At 45.2% G+C, this 16,125-nt stretch overlaps 1 protein-coding gene across 1 annotated transcript; it reads right to left on the bottom strand.

Annotated features, from left to right (window-relative positions):
- Nucleotides 1-1,128: 1,128 nt before the first annotated feature.
- LOC148138154 (putative G protein-coupled receptor 139) lies at nt 1,129-13,544 on the bottom strand. Its single transcript, XM_087981842.1, has 2 exons — nt 13,406-13,544; nt 1,129-2,036 (listed from the first exon to the last, which is right to left on the bottom strand). Exons 1-2 carry the CDS (start codon nt 13,542-13,544, stop codon nt 1,129-1,131), a joined length of 1,047 nt encoding a protein of 348 aa, XP_087837968.1.
- Between the last annotated feature and the right edge of the window lie 2,581 nt (nt 13,545-16,125).

Below are 16,125 nucleotides of genomic sequence, written 5' to 3'. Positions count from 1 at the left end.
TCTCTGACAAGGGTTCATGATCCTACACCTGCTTTTCTTTCCCTAATAACTGGCTTCTGGACCACCACTGCACTGTTGCATTAAAAACAGGCTTTGTCCACTTCCACATAATTTTCCCACGGAACAGTCCATTGTCAAAACCATCCCCGTGAACACCTTCGAAAACCAAGTTGTTCCACATATATACTTTTCCCATAACAATTGCATCCCTAATTTGAGCACGTTCCTGCTGTATTCGCCGAGCAACCACCTCTGACCCAGTAGAAACTGGGTGAACTCATAACCATTCTGTTTCCTCAGCCACAAAAGGTAGTTGCACACAATGTGTTCCATTCACAGGAATATTGTCCGACGCTCACCTTTTGACCAAGTAACAGCCATTGCTCTCACATACAGAGTCCACGAGCAATTGCATTTTGCCGAAACCCCACACTCTATATGTGCATCCCTTTCTGTTCCCCAAACAACAGATTGCAAACGTAAACGCACTCTGTTTCTCCAGCAACAGAAGCTAAGAGGGAGTTGGAGGTAGACAGGACTTGAAAGATAGAGAATGGAGGAGGTACAGGGAGAGCAAGACGAAGGAACAGTGAAGAAGAATGGGAGAGGGAAATACAGTGAAAAGCAATTACATAATTGGAGGTGCAGTGAGTAGAAATCAGATAAATTGTGAGAATGGGAGAAAGATATGAATGGAGGGGAACAGAGAGAAAGTTGAATTCTGCTGAGGCCAGGACGGGGTGTTTAACACAGAGGTGAAAACAAGGACATAATGACTTAAACAGAATTCTTGTGTCCCATCCGGTTCCATCCCCTTCTCTGATGACAAAGACATGGGTTAGAATCTCCAGCTCAGCTTCTTCAAAGCAAAGACAAACTCTACTGCTTGACACTTTTTAATGAACGTTTTAATCAGTTACGCATTGAAGTTATGGATACAGTCAGGTGAGAGCATTGCCTTGTCTGGCTGGCCCCTGAGTTGAGAGAAACGCTGAGATATACCCCTGTAATCACCTGTCAGAGGATAAGGATGGACAAGCCAGTACTGTCCTCAGTCTATTACCATATTGACAAGCTGCTTCACTGCTGAAACATTGAATTGAAATATGAAAATCCTGAATTGATTGATTAATGAGTGAATTGGATTGATTTATGAATTTGGATAAAGGGATACTTCAGCACATTCTTCAACTGCTGTCTGAACTTTTTCTGAGTCACAGCATATATCGCTGTGTTTGTGCAGCAACTGAGAAGCTGCAGCATGAAGCCTAATTCCTGCACAAATGGATAGACAAACACAGACCGATATCCGAAATACCACATCCGGTTCCATATAGAATACACCATCAGCATTGACCATAACAAGATGAAATTGCCCGAGATCACAAACAGCAAAATTATGGATCTTTGTCGATTTCGCATTTCTGTGTCACACTGACCGTCCCCATTTGTGTGAGCACGCAGTCTCTTGCGGGCTCTGCTGGTCACTAAAATGTGTCTGACGGTGAAAATATTGAGTAGTACAATCAGGAGAAATGGAAGAGCCGGGTTTAGGACGTGATGGAGGAATTCGATTGCAGTCCAGACACGAGAGGATTGAACACTGCTTGTTAATTGACAAAACCAGGGGATGTTATCCAGATTATACAACCCTGACAGCATGAAATACCAGAAAATGTTCTTTAAGCAGCTCAGCACAGTCACTGTTCCAAGAACCATAGCCGCCGTTTTATCACTGCAATATTTACTTTTCAGGTTCTGGCAACAAATGGCTACAAACCGATCAAAGGTGAAAGTGACTGTGAACCAGACAGAACAGTCAGTTGCTGCATAAAGCAGTACGGCGTGGATATTACACACATGGATGTACCACAGGAAAGTAAACCCTTCCCAATAAACAATCGGAATGTGTCTCAATATCAGATCGAGGATAATGACCAGTAGATCCGCCACTGCCATGGCCCCCAGGTAACGACTGACACAGGGAGACAATCCACAATCTTTATGAAGCAGGATGAAGATTGTCACTCTGGTAACTGTAAAGAAGGTAAACAAAGAAATTATGCATCATCCTGGAGGTAAAGTTATCAGTTTTATTGTGGACAGAGTCAGATTTCAAATGGCTCACTGTATTTAAAGATCTATTGAAATTATTGGAGCTGTCATAACACATCACAATGTCTGAATTACTTTAGAGATGTGACATGAATACAAGAATTTCTCCTTTCCCAAACACGGAGACGAACATTCATAAGAACATATATTTTCGAAGACATGGTCACACACTCGATCACTTGTAAGTAAACAAAGGTTACTTCTTCACATTTCCTGACAGGAAAAGTGAAAATCGTTCTTAACGGTTCTCACCGGTTCAACCAGTTCCTTACAGACAAATGGAGGTTGGAAATTCCTGTCTTTCAGTCTAAGTTGTTGTGGCCATTCTGTCCTGAAGAAACGTAAACACAGACAAAAAATGTTCACCCCATTAACTGGCCTGAATGGACTTCGAAACAATGTGTCCTTCTCCCTGCAACGTGATTTCTTTCTTGAGAATCATGTCTTTTGGTCAATTCATTGACTTTTGGCCAGTGACTAATACCATCAGTTGAAGAACCCTCCATAGATTGTTCCACTCCTTTTTCCGTCCAACTGTTCTTCTCTCTCTTTGGGATTTCTCCCCAGTTATCGTTTAAGTTTAACCCCTTGGTTCTGGAAAAAAAACTAACATTTTCCTCCGATGATCAGTTCACAAGTCAGGGCATCAGACTGCATGGCTACTTCATAGAGCGCCTAAGTTCTACCCGCAAAAGTGAACCAGAGCTTCCAGCTGTCTTACACTTGCACACACGAACCTCTTCCCCGTCCATCATCTTTCTCAGGCTTAGTCCAGTGCTTCAGCAAAGCTCACCATCATTTGGAAAAGAAACACCTCATATTCTGCTAAGAGACTTTGCAACACTCTGGACTCAATATCGTGTTCAAGTTCACAAATAAGACTCATTGAAAGACAGGTGTCAGAGGGGTCCACTTGACTCGGGGCGGAGCTGAATGCGAGAGAGCAGAGAGCAATCTAGAAAGATATGTGAAATAAAATCTTACCTCGTGGATTTGTGTTCATTCCATATGCGAAGCACACTCTTTGCAAAACAATTGCGCCTCAGTTTCCATTTTACTCTTTCCCGTCTAAACTTAAACTTATGCCCACTCACCCTCTGTTCCCAATGCTGTGAAAAATGATGAGTGCATTCAGTCTATCCATGCCCCTCATGACCTGATACACTTCTATGAGGACCTCACACAGTCTCCAACAAAATATGGGAAAATGTCCGAGTTTATCCAAACTCTGTCTTCAAATGAGAGCGTAGAGTTCTGGCAATATCATTGCAAATTTCTTCTGTATTCTTTCCAGTTTAAAACATCCTTTCGACAGAAAGGTGGCCCAACCTGAACACTTATACTCCAAGTTCGGCCTCATTAACGTATTTTTTTTAGCTCTGACATAATTGTGCAACTTCTGTACTCAGTGCCCTGATCGATGAAGGCCAGTGTACCAAAGGCCGTCCTCACTGCCCTAACGATCTGTGACGCCACTTTAAGAGAACTGTGAACCTGAACTCCATGGCCCCACTATTCTGGTACACTCCTTCAGGTCCGAACATTGACCATAAAATTCCTACCTTTATTTGAGGTGCCAAAACACAACACCTCACACTTATCTCCATGAAACTCCATTTTGCATTACTCGGCAGACTTCCCCAGCTGATCAAGATCTTGCTGTAATTTCTGATGACCGTCCGAACTTTCGATGGTATCATCTACTTTAGTTTCATCAGCAACTTACGAAGCATGCCTTGTCCATTCTCATTCAAATCAGGAATGTCGATAAGAAACTTGAATGTGTGACATGAGAATGCGGTAGGAATAGGTACCAAACAGCAATCAGAAACTCGAAATAAATCATCCTTGATCAATTTGACAGAACATATCATGTCGAGTCACACAGTAAGCAGTACTGGGTGTTCAGCTGTTTGGAATCGGTATCAATGATTTAGCATAAATGCACTGTCACTATGTTAGGCGATGACGTTAAGGTAAACAGACAATTATATCATTCAGAGAAGGTGCAGAGTGTCCAAATGAATACTTGGAGGTGAAAACAGCGGGTAAAAGTTTGGAAGATCGAATATAACATGACATATCCCATGTCATTTTATTTTCAGGACGAATGTGAGACAATATGTGAGTGAAAGGGAGAGAGATGGCAGCATTCGTGATACAGTATGAACTGGAAGTTTCACTCTTACCCGTTCAGTCTTCGGAGGTTTTGCTAAATCTGATGGACTGCTCTGTCATGTTCTCAGTTGTCCCATTTCTCTCAGTGGCACGTGATGAGCAGGGGGGTGTTTCAAGCCCCGTATTAAGGACATGACGTCAATCTGAAAGGCCATTTTTTCCTTGCACGTGAAGGGAATGGCTGACTGCTTCTAAATGAAGAGGCTCTGGCTGTTTTTCGGACTGTGGGTATTCACCAACACGACGTGCCATGCAACATTAGATTCTATTAGATTAGATTAGATTCTCTACAGCGTGGAAACATGCCCTTCGTCCCAACAAGTCCACATTGACCGCGCCCCCTCCAAGAGTCACCCACCGAGACCCATTTCCCGCTGACTGTTGCACCTAACACTATGGACAATTCAGCATGGCCAATTGACCTGACCTGCACATCGTTGGACTGTGGGAGCAAACCGGAGCTGGAATCGAACCTGGGATCCTGGTGCTGTGAGACAGCAGTGATAATCACTGAGAGATCCTTCAGTCCTTCTACTTCACTGCGATGACATGTGGACCATGCAGTTCCATGTGTATGATCATGAGTACCACTATACTGGGAAAACAAGCATACACTGGGTAGCTCCCTGCTGAGAGAGAACGCATTGTATTCCCCTAATCTGCAATATATATCCTCCAACATTGATGTAAGCATCATGGGAGATGATTGATATGTTACCCATACCTGCCGTGCAATTTCCGGATATTCGAAGCTGAATGAAACTGTGACTCTCGCACCATCCTCCCCCTGGTGTGAAGCTGCAAGTCGTGTTGCAGGAGGTGACACCGCTCCGACCAGCTCCTTGATAAATCAGGGTTCCCTCACACACTGCTCTTGGGTTAAGAGTAGGTTGGGAAGGTGTTCTTGGAAATCCTTGAATGGATACATCAAATTACTTCCCTATCTCACCCACACTCCAAAACACACGCACGCGCACACACACGCACACACCTGTGGTCATTGCATTTTCAGATTTTAGTCGGGCGTTCAACAGGGTTCGTCATGGTAGACTGTTAAGTACAGTAACATTGCATGGAATACAGCGATAAAAAGATATTTGGATAGAAAATTGGATTGAAGGTAGTAGTCAGAGAGTGTCATGAAGGCCTACGTTTTGTGACCAGTGGTGCGCCAGAATAATTCGTTTAATGTTCATCTTTTGTGATTTATATGAATAAGTCGGAAAGGAATATAGGAAGTCGATCGTTAGTGAGTTTGCAAATGACACCATAAGTGATGGTTTAAGGGGCAACGATGAATGTTATCTCCGAGTCCGATGAGGCCTTAAGTAACTGGGTCGTTGGGCCAAGGAGTACCAGATTCAGATTAACTTTAATAAATGTAAGTTCCTGTATTTTGGTCTGGCAAATCAAGGCTGGACTTATGTACAGAATCAAGAGAGTTTTGCCGAACCAAGAGACCTTGGAGTACAAGTTCAGAAGCCGTTGATAATGGCTGACTGCTTCTGAATGAAGAGGCTATGGCTACTTTTAGGGCTGGGGGTGTTCACCATATGACGTGCCATGCATGGGCACATCGCAACATTAGATTAGAGTAGATTACATTAGTTTAGATTAGATTAGATTCTCTTATGCTTGAAATCAGTAGCATAGGCAGACAGGATAGTGAAGAAGGTGTTCTTTTCGATTGACCTTTTTTGGTCACTGCACTGAGTTTTGGAGTAGGGAAATCATGTCGTGGCCATGCAAGGCATTGGTTAGCCCACTTTTGGATGACAGCATTTATTTTTCATCTCCCTACTATTGGAAAAATGGCGTGAAACATGAAATGGTGCCAATAAGATTCACAAGCATGTTCCCAGTGTTCGAGAATTGGTGCTGTAGGGACTGGTGAATATGTTGGGGTTGCTTTACCTGGAGCATGGGAGGCTGAGTAAAAACCTGAAATAAGCTAAGACAATCATGCGGGGCATGGATACACCTGATAGTCAATGTTCTTTTCCAAGATTGGGCGAGCCCAAAACTAGGAGGCACAGGTTTAAGGTGATAAGGAAAGCATGCGAGAAGAATGTAAGATCAAATGTTTCAGGCAGAGGATGGTGCGTGTACAACATGAGCTGCCAGAGAAAGTGCAGGAGGTTGGTACAAGTGCAATATTCAAAAGTCATCTGGATGAGTAGTTAAATACTAAGTGCTTAGAGCGATATGGTCCACATTCTGGCAAATGGGACGAGATTAATGCATAATGTCTATTCGACTGGGATGAGTTATATCAAAGTAGCTGTTTCGCTGCTGCACATCACTATGAGTTTATGACACTGCGTTTTCAGAGTTTCCACTCCCTGCAGACTCGGCTCCATTTGTTGCTCATGTTACAGACCTTGATGATGCACTACAGTACTCATGCTCCATCAAGAGTTGGAGCACGAAATCCTCAGGTCGCCCTGAATGTCTGAGACATGTCACAGAACAAAATCCAGAAAACCACCTCCAGCAACTCCTCTAAATGTTCAATAACAGGAGCCAGTCAAATCCCCTCAGCTGCAAGTTAGATGTTTTGTTCTGTCCGGCACTGAACGCATGGTCAGCTCAGAGCGGCACACCTTGGCACTGAGTGCACAGACACAGACAACGTTTCAGAGACGTGAGTCAAACCTGATGAACTCCTTGTCCAACATACAGCACCACAAGGGATACAGCAGAAAGTAAACAGCAGCCCGAAACGTACCATTTTATTGTTTCTGCGGTTCACAAGGCCGGTACTTGATAATCTAAATAGCAATACAACAAGGTCGGAAAAGGTACAGAGGGACTGGAAGATTCGTATTAAAAATGGAAACAGATACTTACTTTCCTGAGAACATATGGTAGAAATAGGGAAAAAAGACAAGAGGAGTGCTACTAACTGAAGGATTCAGACCTGAGACGGTCCAAATCACAAAAATGAGAACATTGAATAAAGGCAAGATCTTCACTCTCTCAACATCTGAATCTGGACCAACCCAGACACAGTAAAGAGGTACAAGACGACAGGCCAATATGGAGTGCTGCTCGGACTATGCCAGTTTATTGTTCAGAAAGCTGAACTATCTGACCGGTATGGCGAGCATTAAAAAAAGCCTGCATATTGGTACTACAAGCAGTACATAACAGCATATCATGGGGAAAGTTGCATCCTATGCTGTAAGTGAAACTAAACGTGGCTCCTTTCAACTTATCGGACGAGAAAGTGAGGACTGCAGATGCTGGAGATCAGAGCTGAAAATGTGTTGCTGGAAAAGCGCAGCAGGTCAGGCAGCATCCAAGGAGGAGGAGAATAGACGTTTCGGGCATACGCCCTGCTTCAGGAATGAGGAAAGTGTGCCTAGCCGGCTAAGATAAAAGGTAGGGAGGAGGGACGTGGGGGAGGGGCGTTGGAAATGCGATAGGTGGAAGGAGGTCAAGGTGAGGGTGATAGGCCGGAGTGGGGTGGGTGCGGAGAGGTCAGGAAGAAGACTGCAGGTGAGGAAGGCGGTGCTGAGTTCGAGGGACTTGACTGAGACAAGGTGGGGGGAGGGGAAATGAGGATACTGGAGAAATCTGAGTTCATCCCTTGTGGTTGGAGGGTTTCTAGGCGGAAGATGAGGTGTTCTTCCTCCAACCGTCGTGTTGCTATGGTCTGGCGATGGAGAAGTCCAAGGACCTGCATGTCCTGTTGGAGTGGGAGGGGGAGTTGAAGTGTTGAGCCACGGGGTGGTTGGGTTGGTTGGTCCAGGTGTCCAAGAGGTGTTCGCTGAACCGTTCCACAAGTAGGCGGCCAGTCTCCCCAATATAGAGGAGGCCACATCGGGTGCAGCAGATGCAATAGTTGATGTGTGTTGAGGTGCAGATGAATTTGTGGCGGAAATGGAAGTATCCCTTGGGGCCTTGGAGGGAAGTAAGGGGGGAGGTGTGGGTACAAGTTTTGCATTTCTTGCGTTTGCAGGGGAAGGTGCCGGGATTGGATGTTGGGTTGGTGGGAGGTGTGGACCTGACGAGGGAGTCACGGAGGGAGTCGTCTTTTCGGAACGCTGATAGGGGAGGGGAGGAAAATATATCCCTCGTGGTGGGGTCCGTTTGGAGGTGGTAGAAATGACGGCGGATGATCCGCTGGACATGGAGGTTGGTGGGGTGGTAGGTGAGGACCAGTGGGGTTCTGTCCTGATGGCGGTTGGAGGGGCGGGCTAAAGGGCGGAGGAGCGGGAAGTGGAAGAGATGCCGTGGAGGGCATCGTCGACCACGCCTGGGGGGAAATTGTGGTCCTTGAAGAAGGAGGTCATCTGGGTTGTACGTATTTGGAACTGGTCCTCCTGGGAGCTGATGCGGAAGAGACGAAGGAATTGGGAATATGGGATGAAATTTTTACGGGGGGCAGGGTGGGAGGAGGTGTAGTCTAGGTAGCTGTGGGAGTCGGTCGGTTTATAGTAAATGTCCCTGTTGATTCCGTCGCCCGAAATAGAAATGGAAAGGTCGAGGAAGGGGAGGGAGGAGTCTGAGACGGTCCAGGTGAATTTCAGGTCGGGGTTGAAGGGGTTGGTAAAGTGGTTGAACTGTTCAACTTCCTCGTGGGAGCACGAGGCAGCGCCGATACAGTCATTGATATCGCGGAGGATTAGGTGGGGGGTGGTGCCAGTGTAGCTGCGGAAGATGGACTGTTCCACATATCCTACGAAAAGGCAGGCATAGCTGGGGCCCATGCGGGAGCCCATGGCTGCTCCTTTGGTTTGGAGGAAGAGGGAGGATTGGAAAGAGAAGTTGTTCAGGGTGAGAACCAGTTCAGTCTGTCGAAGGAGGGTGTCAGTGGAAGGGTACTAGTTGGTACGGCGGGAAAGGAAGAAGCGGAGAGCTTTGCGTACTTCGTGATGGGGATGGACGTGTACAGGGATTTGATGTCCATGGTGAAGATAAGGCGTTGGGGAATGGGGAAGCGAAAATCATGGAGGAGGTGGAGGGAGTGGGTGGTGTCCCGAACGTAGGTCGGGAGTTCTTGGACTAAGGGGTACAGGACCGTGTCGAGGTATGCAGAGATGAGTTCGGTGGGGCAGGAACAGGCTGAGACAACGGGTCGGCCGGGGCAGTCAGCTTTGTGGATTTTGTGCAGGAGGTAGAAACGGGCGGTGCGGGGTTGTAGGACTATGAGGTTGGAGGCGGTGGATGGGAGATCCCCTGAGGTGATGAGGTTATGGATGGTTTGGGAGCTGATGGTTTGGTGGTGCGAGGTGGGGTCATGGGCAAGGGGGCAGTAGGAGGAGGTGTCTGCGAGCTGGTATAAAGGTCGGTGCGCTAAACTACTACCGCACCTCCCTTCTCTGCTGGTTTGATAGTGAGGTTGGGTTTGGTACGGAGGGAGTGGAGGGCTTCCGAGGGTGAGAGGTTGGAGTGGGTGAGAGCGGTGGAGAAGTTGAGGTGGTTAATGTCTCTGCTCCCAGGAGGACCAGTCCCAAATCCGTACAACCCAGATGGCCTTCTTCTACAAGGACCGCAATTTCCCCCCAGAAATGGTCGACTATGCCCTCCACCGCATCTCTTCCACTTCCCGCTCCTCCGCCCTTGAGCCCCGCCTCTCCATCCATCACCAGGACATAACGCCACTGGTCCTCACCTACCACCCCACCATCCTCCATGTCCAGCGGATCATCCGCCGTCATTTCCGCCACCTCCAAACGGACCCCACCACCAGGGATATATTTCCCTCCCCTCCCCTATCAGCGTTCCGAAAAGACCACTCCCTCCGTGACTCCCTCGTCAGGTCCACACCCCACACCAATCCAACCTCCACTCCCGGCACCTTCCCCTGCAACCGCAAGAAATGCAAAACTTGCGCCCAAACGCCCCCCCACCCCTTACTTCCCTCCAAGGCCCCAAGGGATACTTCCATATCCGCCACAAATTCACCTGCACCTCCACACACATCATTTATTCTATCCACTGCACCCGATGTGGCCTCCTCTATTTTGGGGAGACAGGCTGCCTCCTTGTGGAACAGTTCAGAGAACACCTCTGTGACACACGGACCAACCAACCCAACCACCCCGTGGGTCAACACTTCAACTCACCCTCCCACTCCACCAAGGACATGCAGGTCCTTGGACTCCTCCATCGCCAGATCATAGCAACACGACGGTTGGAGGAAGAGCACCTCATCTTCCGCCTAGGAACCCTCCAACCACAAGAGGTAAACTCAGATTTCTCCAGTTTCCTCATTTCCCCTCCCCCCACCTTCTCTCAGTCAAACCCTCGAACTCAGCACCGCCTTCCTAACCTGCAATCTTCTTCCTGACCTCTCCGCCCCCACCCAACTCCGGCCTATCACCCTCAACTTGACCTCCTTCAAGCTATCGCATTTCCAACGCCCCTCCCCAAGTCCCTCCTCCCGACCTTTTATCTTAGCCTGCTGGGCACACTTTCCTCATCCCTGAAGAAGGGCTTATGACCGAAACGTCGATTCTCCTGCTCCTTGGATGCTGCCTGACCTGCTGCGCTTTTCCAGCAACACATTTTCAGCTCCTATAAACTTAAGTCGAAATGCCGATGAGTGTGACGCTGGAAAAGCACAACACCTCAGGAGTATCTGATGAGCAAGAGAATCGGCATTTCAGGCATAAGCCCTTCATCAGGAACGTCTTGTCCCTGATACATCGATTTTCCTATACCTCAGATACTGCTTGACTAGCTCTGCTTTCTCAGCGCCACACTCTTTGACTCTGATCAGCAGCAGCATCTGCAGTCCTAAATTTCTCCTCTAAATTGATGTCTCCAAATCTCCATTGTCCGAGTTCAAGGTGCGTGTAGGTGTGTGTACGTTTGAGATTGTGTCAGAATGAGTGTGTGAGTGAGCGCGTGCGTGCGCGCATGTGTCTGTGTCTGTGTGACAGATCAAGAGAAAAAAAAGCGACTGAGTCTGTGTGACTAAATTGGGAACCGTGGTATATGTGAGGATCATTGTTTGATAAAATACGTGCATGAAGGAAATTAGTTTCAAGATGAACTAGCAGGAGTTGGGGTTTTCAAGAGAGAGAGATGGATGGACATTTAATGGACAGACAGGACGGGTCATTAAGAACATTAACATTAGTGTATTGCCGGATCTAATAACAATGCAGAGACGTTTTCACAGAAATGATCGTAACAGGGGATTTCTGGTGTCAGGGGGCGGCACGGTGGCACAGTGGTTAGCACTGCTGCCTCACAGCGCTTGAGACCTGGGTTCAATTCCCGCCTCAGGCGACTGACTGTGTGGAGTTTGCACGTTCTCCCCGTGTCTGCGTGGGTTTCCTCCGGGTGCTCCGGTTTCCTCCCACAGTCCAAAAGATGTGCAGGGTCAGGTGAATTGGCCATGCTAAATTGCCCGTAGTGTTAGGTAAGGGGTAAATGTAGGGGTATGGGTGGGTTTCGCTTCGGCGGTTCGGTGTGGACTTGTTGGGCCGAAGGGCCTGTTTCTACACTGTAATGTAATCTAATCTAATCTAAAAGTTCGGATGGAGCTTCGAATCAGAATTTATTTCTACACATTTGAAGCTGGCAGTGTCAGTTGCAGATTATTCGAATCAATCAGAATATATTTCCCTGCTGAAATTTTAAATAGAAGTTTGGATGAGCGAGTCAGGTATGTTCTGGATGTTTCTGGAAATAAATTAAGGAAATGGTAGGGCGAGTCAGGTATGTTCTGGATGTTTCTGGAAATAAATTAAGGAAATGGTAGGGCATGGTGTCGGAAATCAACTTATGGTCAAAGGGATTACCACAGTTATAGGTATCATTACAAGAGCCAGTGCTGGAATCTGTGCTGTTCATCTTTGACATAAATGATTTGGAGAAAAACGTTGTTGTTAAGATTAGATTTTTGACAATGGAACAATTGGTGGAAATGTGAAAAGTGAGCAGGATTGTTAGCGGATCAAGCAGGAGGTACAGCGTTTGAAGACATGGGCTGACCAATGGCAGATGAAGGTTTAATTGGAAAAGTATGACGTGATACATTTTGTTAGGAGATGTACAGGTGATAATTGTAGAGTAAAAAAAAAAGAAATGCCGGGTGATCTGTGTGGGCAAGTCCACGGATCACTGAGGTTGGGAATGCAAATAGCTAAGATCGTAAAAATAAGGCATTTGGCATAGTTGGCGACAATGTAAGCGACATGAATTATAGCAATAGTCAAGTTATGCTGCAGCTTTTTAAAACATTAATTTTAAAATGCACATTTGGAATATTGTGTACAGTTCTGATCACCACCTTACCAGAAGGACATGAATGTTTTGGAGAGGGCACATAAAATAATTTTACGGTTGTTTGTTGGGGGGATTACATGTTTGAATAAAGTTTGGGCAGGCTGCGTTTCCTTACATTGGAATGCAGGTGGTTGAAAGGGGAAACTGATGGAAGTTTATAAAATTGTGAATAGCATGGATAGATTCGAAAATATGAGGCTTTTTCGCAGTGTGGCGTGGTCATTTACTTGGGGACATAGGTTCAAAATACAGGTATGCGGGGCAATTAAGTTAGGTGTGCGTGCCAAGTTTTTCCCACAAAAGATGTTGTGCCTGGAATGCACTGCCAGAGGAAGTAGGGGAAGCAAGAAAACAAAGATCAGCATTCAAGAGGTATCTGGACAAATACATGGATAGGAAGGAAATAGAGTGATACACATCTTGTAATTGAAACAGCATTAATATGGAAGGACTGTATTGTTCATTATTGTTTGTTCTAATTGTGAATCGCCCGTTTCAATCTCATTTATTTTCCAGAGATGGGATAAAGTCAGAGGTAGGAAATGAAACTTGCATCCAAAGCACAAGACAGTGAACTATAAGTTCTCAACATTAAATAACAAGGGCAGTGATACAATATATTGTGTTTCACAGATGGAACTGAGTATGTCAACACAGAGAGACCTATGACGGGCACTGCTGAAGCAAAGATGGAGAGAATGAATGAACAAGTTCACTGATGCATAAAATAGTGGTTTGCACGGTGAATCTCTGGACTCAGTGTCTCAGCAGGAACAATAACTGTAACAAGGAGTGGAAGCACGAGAAGTACAATCAAACCGTCACACATAGTTTATCAAAACAATATTTGGACAATGAGACTTACGAGGGACACCAACGATAGCCAGGATAGGATAATAAATGTATTGAATAATGAATAGTACAAGTTCGATCCGACGTGATAATGGCAACCGATGATAGTACGTAGAAAGATACCAAATTCTCCACGCTAAACTCCTGTCCATTGCTGTAAAATTCCATTCTATCATTCTCAAATTATCACCCATTTTTTGATAATTCCAGTTGAATGTTCTCAGATTCTGATCTCTTCTCTAAATTTCTCCGGAGTTGCTGAATCCTATTAGTGCTGTGGGTGATGCTTCCTCTCATACTATTTGATTAGACATCGAACGGAGCTCATTTATCATTTACAGATATAAAGCCTCCACTGGCTTAATTAGAATCTGTGGAGACTTGCATTAATAACAGTCTCTAAACAAACAGTTTCAGTTAACACCTTCCTTGTATCACGTTTCATATCACAATGAAAGTGAACATATAGACAGTCTGACCGAAATGTTGAGAGTTGCTGTGGGATGGACCATAAATCTTTGAAACTTTTTCATCTTTCTTCCTTGCTTACAGAAACAGTGTCAGAAGACTGTATATTTCTAACTGGCCCACTCAGTTTATACAAGGAGACAGGGATAAAATAATGCACCAGCTGCATAAAATGACTTCTTCGGGGAATTGTTGTAGACCAGAACGCCGGGCAACAATATTCATTGCACATTGTCTCTGTGTAATGCTGCTCCAAATTTTAATTAGTGTGTTATTAAATTCTTTCATAACCTTGAAACATTATTCAGAGTATTCAGACTGCTGTTCTGGAACACAGGGAATCATTGTGTTCCCATCTGCCAGTGACAGTGGGTTAAGAAGACAACATTCAACCCAATGTTGCCTATTATCACTTGACGAAGTGGAGCCCTGGAAAGTTGCCTTATTTTGCAAAATGTATCGTCAATATACAGAGAAGTGTTGTTACAGCTATACGAGTTGCTACTGAGATGTTACCTGGAGTAGTTTTTATTGTGTGTGTTTATGTATATGAGAAGGGAGGGTCCTCCATCAAATACAGTTGAACAGATAGTCATCATCCATGAGGTACCGTGGGATAATGTGTTACAGATGGACTGCAGGCGGACATTATACTATCAAGCCTGCTACATATTAACAGCAAGAGGCCATTCAGTCTATCTAGTATGTAACAGAGGGACATGAGGAGGCCATTAAACCTCTTGAGCCTGTTGCAGTGGGAGAGATGGGACCATTAATCCTGTCGAGTCTTTCTCAAGGAAACAGGATGACATCATCTCCATTTTAAGCCTGTTAAATATTAACTATTAGTTTAAAAAAATAGTTTTAGATGCTTCTTATTCTTATATTACCTTTGAAATTCTAATCTAAAATGTGGCGAATTTTGAACATATTATGCAAGCAATTGGAAAATCTGACTGGAAAAACGATTTGCGGGCAAAAAGGATCGTTTGGAAGTTCGGTGTGTTCAAAAATAAGATAACGAGAGTCGAGAGACTGTGTGTTCCCGTGAGTGTGAAGGACAGAAATGGGAAGTGTAGAGAATGCTGGATGAGTATAGAAATTGAAGCTATGGTCACAAAAAGAAGGAAACATAGTATAGGTACAGTCAGTTGGGATCGAGAGAATCCCTAATGGAGTATAACAGCAGTAGGATGATACTCATAAGAGAAAACAAAAGGGCAAAAAGCAGACATGAGATAACTTTGGCAACGAGTTTTCAGGAGAATACAAAGACATTTTGTAAGTACATTAAGGACAAAAGAGCAACGAGAGAGTGACTAGGTCCCAGTAAATATCCACAGGTTCTTCTATGTGTGGGGCCGCAGGGATGAGTGAGATACTAATCGATTAATTTGCTTTAATGCTTAATGTGGATAAGGCTCTGGAACTAGGGGAAAATAAATAGTGTTGAAACTTTATTGCTGGAACAGCACAGCAGGTCAGGCAGCATCCAGGGAACAGGAGATTCGACGTTTCGGGCACAGGCCCTTCTTCAGGAAGAAGGGCCTATGCCCGAAACGTCGAATCTCCTATTCCATGGTTGCTGCCTGACCTGCTGTGCTGTTCCAGCAATAAAGTTTCAACTTTGATCTCCAGCATCTGCAGACCTCACTTTCTCCTCGAAAATAAATAGTGACCTTTTGAAAGTTTTCATTTTACAGCGAAGGTGGTAATGGACAGCTCAATATGCACAAAGCTGAATCAATGCTTAGAGACTGATCATGGGCTTTCCAGAAGCTTGTGGGAAGCTAGTGAAGTGAATGCTCAGTCCCATGCTAAGTTTTTCGTATTTTGGATATCCACAGGAGAGGTGAAGGAAGACAGGAAGGTGTCTAACGTCAGAACGTTGCGAGGAAAACCTATGGAAAAATGGACCAGTAAAGCTGACATCCGTAGCGGGCATGTTGTTGCAGGGAATTCTGATGGACTGTGAGGTAGCAATGTTTCCAATCAGCCATCGTGTCGACTTGGATTGAAGGTTCACCGTTTCTTCATGGTGATGTCTGAATGGGACAGGGTACTGAAGAAGGCTTTTGGTACATTGCTTTCATTTTTCAGAGTTTTGAATATCAGAGAAGAAAGTCATTTTGTGGAACTGCAGGGCACTGGTTCGGCCACTTTTGGAATACAACATTTAATTCCATAGGAAAGATATTGTTAAGCTTCAAAGAGTTCAGAAAAAAAATACATGAATGATGCCAGTGTTTGGAGTGTTTGAGCTAT

The sequence above is a fragment of the Chiloscyllium plagiosum genome, unplaced genomic scaffold (genome assembly GCF_037043375.1).
Source record: "Chiloscyllium plagiosum isolate Xiang-an unplaced genomic scaffold, Cpla_swu_hap1 HiC_scaffold_41, whole genome shotgun sequence".
Lineage (NCBI taxonomy): Eukaryota > Metazoa > Chordata > Chondrichthyes > Orectolobiformes > Hemiscylliidae > Chiloscyllium > Chiloscyllium plagiosum.
Note: the sequence above shows the minus strand (reverse complement) of the source record. Positions and strands in the feature narration are given on the sequence as shown.